This window comes from Hippoglossus stenolepis, chromosome 10, assembly GCF_022539355.2.
Source record: "Hippoglossus stenolepis isolate QCI-W04-F060 chromosome 10, HSTE1.2, whole genome shotgun sequence".
Classification (NCBI taxonomy): Eukaryota; Metazoa; Chordata; class Actinopteri; order Pleuronectiformes; family Pleuronectidae; genus Hippoglossus; species Hippoglossus stenolepis.
In genome coordinates, this window is record NC_061492.1 from 2,545,605 (window position 1) to 2,554,782 (window position 9,178).

The 9,178-nt window shown below is 37.1% G+C and overlaps 1 protein-coding gene across 1 annotated transcript; it reads left to right on the top strand.

Moving 5' to 3' along the window:
• Positions 1–6: 6 nt before the first annotated feature.
• On the top strand, positions 7–8,841 carry si:dkey-177p2.18 (phospholipase B1, membrane-associated). Its single transcript, XM_035168245.2, has 16 exons — positions 7–12; positions 871–908; positions 1,562–1,652; positions 1,966–2,024; positions 2,126–2,193; positions 2,475–2,518; positions 2,674–2,794; positions 3,459–3,510; positions 3,577–3,669; positions 3,872–3,937; positions 6,053–6,144; positions 6,851–6,932; positions 7,122–7,223; positions 7,307–7,402; positions 7,882–7,953; positions 8,049–8,841. The coding sequence occupies exons 7-16, from the start codon at positions 2,718–2,720 to the stop codon at positions 8,163–8,165; spliced, it is 849 nt and encodes a 282-aa protein (XP_035024136.2). The 5' UTR covers positions 7–12; positions 871–908; positions 1,562–1,652; positions 1,966–2,024; positions 2,126–2,193; positions 2,475–2,518; positions 2,674–2,717; the 3' UTR covers positions 8,166–8,841.
• Positions 8,842–9,178: the final 337 nt, after the last annotated feature.

A 9,178-nucleotide genomic window follows, 5' to 3' on the forward strand; every position in this document is an offset into this window, starting at 1 on the left:
GCTGTTTGCATTGTATATTTCATACACACATGGTTTTTAACACTGTATATATGTGGTTCACATCCCATTTACTTTGTTTATATCCTGTTCACATTGTACATATATATTTTATATGGTATAGATATCATGTTTACGTGGTGTATATATGTTTTTTATGATTGTATTTATCATATTTACATATTTCTTTACTTATTACTCTTTTACCAACTCATCTTATTTCCACTGTCCCCTTCACTGCTGCTGTGAAGTTTGTGAGACATAAAAACGGATTTTGAGATTAAAGATTTATCTCATCTTGAAATATTTTAGATAATGTAGCGTTTTTAAGTTTTGATAAATGCTTTTACATTTAAATGAATTGTGTTTGAACAGTAACTGAGTTAATTTGATTAAATAAATAATCTTTTTATTTGTTTAACGGCCTCTTTAACGACTTGTTCTATTTGCACAAGCAGGAATAAGGAGGTAGAATCCGGTGCAGATATTGTTTGCACTTGAAATCCTGATAATCTGCAGTTTATTACTCTGTCAACTCGTTTTCTTTTGCTTGCGGCTTCAAAGGTCAAAGATAAGACTCATAATTATTCACTGCAAAGGTCACACGACATTAAACCGACCCGACCAAAGTCTCTATTATTATCCCTCTTTTTCTGTGATTGGGAGAAAGACGCAGTCATGCTGCTCTGGCTTCTGTGTGTTTTCTGTGTGTTTGCCACTCGTCATGTGAACGGTAGGTGATTAAATACACGTGTGACTGTTTATGTATTTTCTTGTTCCTGCCGGTGAAACTCACTTTTAATGACTTCACCGTGGATTTAAACCAGTTTTTGAACAGAATCTGTATCTAAATGTGTAATTTCTCTCTCACAGGCCAAACGCTGAGCGGAGGAGAAGACGTCCTCAACCAGGTATTCTGATGCGTCTCCATCCAAACCGCCGCTGCTGCGAGTCAGTGTGGACACGTTAGATAAAACCAGTCGAGTTGGTAGAGGACACAGGTTTCATTCCATTAGAAGGTCGACTATTTCACTGGTGGGCCGATAAAAATCTGACGATATGAGTCTTTCGGTATCAGCGTCTGTGTTCGCAGATATGAAAACGTTTTTATTTTACAAAATAGATGATGCAGAAAAGATATTTTAAGTAAAAAATATGTTTATTTTCCTGATTCGAGTTCTATATGTTTGTTTGCTTTTGTGTTTACTTTTTTATTTTGAATTAGGTTCATGGTTAAATTGTAGTTCCTGTAAATCCCAGTCGTAGAGCTGAACAATCTGTGCAACGTCCTCTGCTCTTCTTTGTTTGGTTTGATAACAAACTCTCAGGAATCATTGCCAACGTTTTTAAAAATACATAAATCTACAAGTATACGAGTATAAGAATTTAGTTTACTCCTGAATATTGGTGTCGTCATTTGCCTCAAACATCCAGACCTGAAGTGAGCTCCAGACATCACAACGATAAACAACACAACTAATTAATGTAAAATCATGAATGATATTTCACATAGAAGGATTTTATCTCCTAAAAACTATTTTTTCTTTTGGTCTTTTTCCTGCAGGATGTTTCTGGATCAGATTTCCTCCGGCGTCGTCTTCATCCTCTGTTTCACTGCGCTGACGTGAGTCCGTCTCCAACCGTCCCCTCCTCAGGTACCTGTCTCCTCTTATAACATCTGTGGGGTCGAATCCCTTTAAAGTGAGAACAGCTGCACTGCAGGTTTACATCCGCTGAGAAAAGTGACTCCATTGTTTTATGTCTGTTTTTTAATAATTTATGTGTGAGTGTGAAAAAAGCGCAAAAGAATCTCTGAAATTCAGATAAAAATAGAAATATAAACCTTTGTTTTTATTCCCTACAGACACCTCATGCTGGATTTTTATCAGGAGAATAACTCTGCTTTATTTTTTAGGATTTATTCTATAATGTTTTTAGTGCCTTTGAAGTTTTTTCCTTCTGTTTCAGTGGAATTTGTCAAAGCTGCAGACGTGAAAGTCATCGCTGCTCTGGGAGACTCTTTAACTGTGAGTGAACAGACAAATGTATATGATGTTCAATCATTTTAATGGGAGATATATAATTCTAATTTGTATTTGCATAATAATATTTCTCTCTCTTGTTGCAGACGGCTATTGGAGCTAATGGCTCCACAATTGCCTCGGTACCTTTTGAATTTCGCCAAGTTTCCTGGAGGTAAATCTGAGATCTCTGTGTTTTTCTACCTGTGAAACCAACAACTCCTCCTTTCACTTGAATATCCTGTCAGAGGTCAGAGGTCAGAGGTCAGAGGTTATAGTGACATAACTCAAACGAATCCAGTTTGTTTTACAACTGTGTTCAAGTTCATTTCCCTTCATCTTATCTAATCAGTCAGATTAGAAATACTGTTAATTAGAAAATTTGTTTTCTATTATTAGGACTCTTGTTATGGTTCCGATTTACAATCCCTGTCGCTTTCTCTTCTTTCTCTGCAGCATCGGAGGTTATGGGACTTTTCAAAATGTCATTACACTGGCAAGTAAGTTGTAGTGAGTGTGTGTTTAGTGGTTTACAGAATGAACAACTCAAAGGTTCACCAGAGCAGAAGTAATCAAGGTTCCAGTGTCTGAAGCCCACAGACCACAGGAAGTCATCTTTATCCTGAAATCTGTTTTCCCTCGTCTCTGTTTCCAGACATTTTTAAACTCTTCAATCCCAAACTGTTGGGTCCGGCCCCGATGATGACGATGCACAGTCGACCCACGACCGTCAACGAGACCGGCTTCAACTTCGCCGTCACCGGCCACAACACGCTGTGAGATCTGTTTTTACCTGTTTCTCTCTTTTTGATATATATATATAATATAATATGAGCCTCACTGAGGATATATACTTATTTTTATTACAAATTTTTTAGACCAATGTTTCAGCTGGATATACTTTTTAACATATCCTTATTCTTCTTCTTTCTATATATATTGTATTTTTTTTCTTCATATTTCTTATATTTCTATTCATAATTCTCTAGGTCTTTATATATTTCTATTTTTGGTTGAAGCGTCTGTAAGAATCCCAAATTCCCACACAGTGATAAATAAAGTATTTCTGATTCTGATTGTTGAGTTAATTCAAATCAAGTCTGAATTAAAAGAATAAGTAAATAATTCTGTGAAAGTTGCAGAGAATAGGATTAAAAAAATATTCTAAAATAGAAAATGTTAACATTAAATTAGATCTAAACTGATGGATGGTGGGACAGGATCTAACGTGGGGCAGCAATTGGGTTAAATCCCAAAACATTGAAAGTGAGCTGGAGGAAAATAAAGGATTTATTTTGCAGCATTGTTTTAGTTGCAGTTGAGAAAATCCTTCAAGATATTTTAGCTGAGACTAATTACAGCTGCAAATCATTTGATAAATACATGATAGAGTTTTATTGACGTGAATAAAGCTGGTGACTCATCACCGTGTGTCTACAGGAACGTCTCCGATCAGATAAGACACATGATTCACACGTTCAAGTCGTATCCAGTGAGTATCAAGGTTCAGACGTTTTTAATTTGACGATTAATATCTCGTAAACGTGAAAATGAGAAGTTTCTCCTTCAGGGTCTGAACTTCCTCGAGGACTGGAAGGTGGTGACGATGCTGATCGGCATGAACGACATCTGTGATTACTGTAAAAACAAGGTGCTGACAGTTTGACCTGAAATATATGATTATTATTATTATTAATCTCCTCTTCTACTCCTCTTTATTCTTGTGAAACTAAATATGATAAAAATGTTTATTTAAATAGAGGCAGGAGACAGAAAATGGGATATTTATTAAATGTTATAAATTAAAAGATGTGTTTTAAGAAAAGTTCCCGATGTGTTCGATCTCTCCACAGATTTTATTCTCACCCGACAATTTCATCCGCCACATAACAGAAGCTCTGGACATGATGATGAATGAGGTGAGATTTAATAAAGATATCAGTAAGAAATCAAAAGCATCAGAGGGACGATATTAACCCTTCACGTACACTTCGCTGTACACGCAACAATCAGACTTATTTACTATGGAATAAAACAAAAAAGCTTTAATTTGGTCAGAAGGAGGTTTTCCGAGATACAAGGGAAAGATAACAAAGCTTTAATCAGTATAATTCAGCCTCGTAGTCACAGCATTCAATTACCATAATTAATAACTATAACAGCTGAGCAATGTATTTGGAGTTTATTTAGCAAATGAAGCCAGATACTGGGCGGCTGTGGCTCGGAGGTTGATATATAATAATATTGATAATGATGATGATGATAAGAAAGATAATATGAAAGAAATGATCAAAAACAAACAACATCCAGTTAGAAATCAGGCATCAAGAGGCTTTTAATGCTTAAATTATGTTTGAAGAAATGATTTAAAGAAAAGTAAAGAGCTGGAAAGTAGTTCCAGAGTCTAATGGCACAAACTCGTTACCAGTCTTGACTTTAGGACTAGTTAGTGTTGGTTAAAGATCTTGGTTTATGGTTTGGAGCCCTACAGAGTTAGTGTCTCTGGGGTCCCGACCTTGCTGGGAGAGCAGCTGGTACGTCAACTGGAGGGTCGGTAGATCCCAGCTCGTCCAGTCCCCAGTTCCCGAGATTCCCTGGGCAAGAAACTGGAGCCCAAGTTTTACGGCCGAGCCTGAAGCTCTGTGTGAATGAGTGAGTTACAACTGTACTGGGAAGAGCTTTAAATACCTTCCACTCAGTGGGAGAGACGGCCGCTCTGAGAAACTCCCGATATCTCCATTTCAACACGAGCATAACAACATGCTTTTGTGCTCTTTTGGAGGCAGCGAGTGAAAAGGTCGGGAGGTCGACGACACGTTTAGGATCCAGCCTCGGGGGATCACTGACGTCTGCAGCAAATGTCAAGTCAGCACGGCTCATATTTGTCAGGATATTTTCAGGCTGGACCAACGACCTCGACTCTAAACTGACTAAAAATACACAAATTAACAGATTCATTCAGCCGGTGTCACAAATCAAACACACACACACACGAGGTTCTGTGGAGGATCTCTTTACTCACTCTCTATGGTTCAGATCTTACACTTTGTTCAGTCTCTTACCTGGTTCAATACACACTCTCTATGGTTCAGATCTCTTTACATCTGGTTCAGATCACATCTATGGTTCAGACTCTTACACACTCTATGGTTCAGATCTCTTTACACACTCTATGGTTCAGATCTCTTTACACACTCTCTATGTTTCAGATCTCTTTCACACACACTCTCTATGGTTCAGATCTCTTTACCACACTCTATGGTTCAGACTTTCACACTCTCTATGGTTCAGATCTCTTTACACACTCTCTATGGTTCAGATCTCTTTACACACTCTCTATGGTTCAGATCTCTTTACACACTCTCTATGGTTCAGATCTCTTTACACACTCTCTATGGTTCAGATCTCTTTACACACACTCTATGGTTCAGATCTCTTTACACACTCTATGGTTCAGATCTCTTTACACACTCTCTATGGTTCAGATCTCTTTACACACTCTATGGTTCAGATCTCTTTACTCACACTCTATGGTTCAGATCTCTTTACACACTCTCTATGGTTCAGATCTCTTTACACACACTCTATGGTTCAGATCTCTTTACACACTCTCTATGGTTCAGATCTCTTTACCACACTCTCTATGGTTCAGATCTCTTTACTCACACTCTCTATGGTTCAGATCTCTTTACACACACTCTATGTTTCAGATCTCTTTACACACACACTCTATGGTTCAGACTCTACACACATCTCTATGGTTCAGATCTCTTTACACACTTCTATGGTTCAGATCTCTTACTTACACTCTCTATGGTTCAGATCTCTTTACACACTCTCTATGGTTCAGATCTCTTTCACACCTCTATGTTTCAGATCTTCCTCTCAACACCATGGTTCAGATCTTTACTCTATGGTTCAGATCTCTTTACACACTCTCTATGGTTCAGATCTCTTTACACACTCTCTATGGTTCAGATCTCTTTACACACTCTCTATGGTTCAGATATCTTTACACACTCTCTATGGTTCAGATCCCCAGAACCATCGTGAACGTGGTGCAGATTCTCCCCATGAAGCCTCTGAGAGACGTCCAGAGACCGACGCTGGGATGTCAGCTTCAAAAGTTACGAACAAAACAAACATTCTCTTCTTCTGGTTCAACCTGCTAATCTTGATTCAATTATTATATCATGTTAATAAGGTTTGACTAGCTCCCTTATAAAGATTGTTATTATAGATAAGTCTCTGTTTAATCACTCAAGCAGCCGCTTAGCTTCATTTCCCTCAAACTTAAAATCCTATAATCTTATTCATGTTCATATTCAACCAGAACCAGCAGGAAATCATATTTACCTTTTTAAGAGAGTTTTTTAAATAAAATATTTTAGAATATACTGAATTGTATAGCATGTATTTACGTATTTAGATGGTATTATTTCATTGTATCCATATTGTAGTATTTATATTTATTCTTATATTTATGTCCATTTTAACCGCATTTCATTATTTCATCTTTATACTACTATTTGTATATATCATATAATATTTATGTATTTATATTGTATTATATACATCCTGTAGAATTTAATCATATACATGCTGTAGTATTTAATCACACAGTGGTATATATTCAGTATTGTAGTGTCCAGGATCTTTACTTCACCGGCTTCATGTCAGAGTCGAAGACGACAGCTCATACCTGATAATCTGATAATCTGATAATGTGACAACCTGATGAAATGATAATCCAGTCGTGTGATAATCTGATGAAGTGTTAATCTGATGAAGTTATGATCCAGTCATGTGATAATCTGATTATCTGATCACAGGAGATTCTGCTCGTGTCTCGTTCAACCTGAAGAAAACTCCACTGAGCTGAAGGAGCTGGTTGAGATTAACTATGAATTCCAGGTGAGTCTCTGTTCAGTGACGTGTGAGGAGCCGCTGCAGTGAAACGTTTGATAAATATGATCAAATCTCGAGCAGGAGAGTGGAGCAGAAATATTAATACTATCCATAATCTGTCATTGTGAACCAATAAGATGAATTCATATATTAGATTCATGACATGTTGCCTTTTTTAACATTGATTCTTTCCAGAGACGATTAGAGAAGCTTCTGCACAGCGATCGCTTCTTTAAAAACGACTTTGCTGCTGTTCTGCAGCCGTACTTAGAGAACGCAGAACCACCCAGACTTCCTGTACGTCTCACACAAACACACTAAGTTTTCTCTTTTTAAAATAACCACCTTTATGAACTAAAAACCTTCTGTCTTGACTTCAGGACGGGACAATTGACTTGAGCTTCTTCACGGCAGATTGTTTCCACTTCACTGTGAAGGGACACGAGGAGCTGGCGAAGGGACTGTGGAACAACATGGTGACGCTTAAAGATTTTATATATATTTATATTATACTGTGAAAGTAACGTTTATTTAGTACAGCACCTTTCACAGAGCTAAAAAAAAAGTACAGCTGTTAAGATTAAACTAGAAAAGAGTGAGACAGGCCCAACAGTCTTATTATGAAATCCACATTTAAATCCACTAGATCCAGATTTTTATTTGGATGCAAACTGAATCTCACACTCTGATAAATATCAAGTTTATTTGTCATATTAAAGTTGACACAGGGTCAATGGTGCAATGAAAAGTGATGGACAGGTCAGCTGGGACTGTAATGACCTCTCAACTCCATGTGAGGTCACCTGGAACAAACATGAGACCACAGCAGGTTGCTCAGACTAATATATCCATGTTTGCATCAGAGGTTGTTTTAAAGGTGAATTTAAAATCACACAAACTGTTTAACTATATAAAAACTCAACATGAATTGTTATGACACTGACTGTTTCCTTAGTTCCAGCCTGAAGGAGCCAAAGAGACGATCGAGACGTTTACAGACCCGTTGAAACTCATCTGTCCACCAGAAGTACGAGACACATGAGGAGTTTTTCACGTCTGTTCGTGAAACACGTTGATGTGAGCATGTTTTTATTTATATTTGTATTTCTCACTCTTCTGCAGGATCATCCTTACATCTACACCAGACCCACAGGTGCATCGTCTGCTGCGGCCCTGAGTCGTGTCTCCGTGATGCTGATGTCTCTGCTGTCTGTGTCCCTCATGTTTTATTTACTGTAATTCAATATAATACCTGGATTAAAGATTTAAGATCCATAAGAGCCTCTGACCCTAAATCATAAACACTCAGGGACGTTTAAAAGGGAAATATCTGATTTATCTTTTAGAAATAAGACATAAGAAAAACAAAAGTCAAGTAATACTATATTTATAATGCAGATTTATTTTGAAATGAGTAAATTCTGTGGTCATGATCTGATCTTTGCTGACAATTTAAATTTTAAATTAAATAAAGAAGTTTCACTCCACAGTGAGACAGATGTGTCCAAACATCCACATCCTGTTATTAACCTGAAAACCTTATTTCAGAATAACTGAATCTTCTCGTTTACAAGCTGCTGCTGTTGATCAAATCTCTAAAATATAATTTTTTATCCTTTAATATCTTGTCAATGTTGTTGTGTATACGTGCGGCTGAGTTGTGTGTCTGCCGTCATTGTAACCAGGACAAACTTGACATTGGAATATTCTGTGGTGCAAATGATCTGAATAAACTCAAAGTGAAATACAACCGTGAGGATCAATTGGTATAAGAAGCAAAAAAACGTATTTTTAACTAATGATACAGTTTAACTGTAAATAAAATACAATAATCAGTTAGAACTTTTAACTTTATACCTTTTCATCAGTATTTCAAATTCATTTTATTTCAGCACATTTTATGTTTCTTTCAACTTTTTTTTCTGACAAACTTATGAGAAAATAAATCTATAGATAGATAGACAGACAGAGAGACAGAGAGAGACACAGAGATAGAGACAGACAGAGACAGAGCGACAGACAGAGACAGACAAACATATAGACATATAAATAGACAGAGAGACAGAGATATAGATACATAGATAGACAGAGAGAGAGAGAGAGAGAGAGAGAGAGAGAGAGAGAGACACAGACAGACACAGCCAGACAGGAGAGACAGACAGACAGACAGAAGAGAGAGAGAGAGAGAGAGAGACAGACAGACAGAAAGATCAAAAGACAGAGAGACAGACAGACAGACAGATAGAAAGATC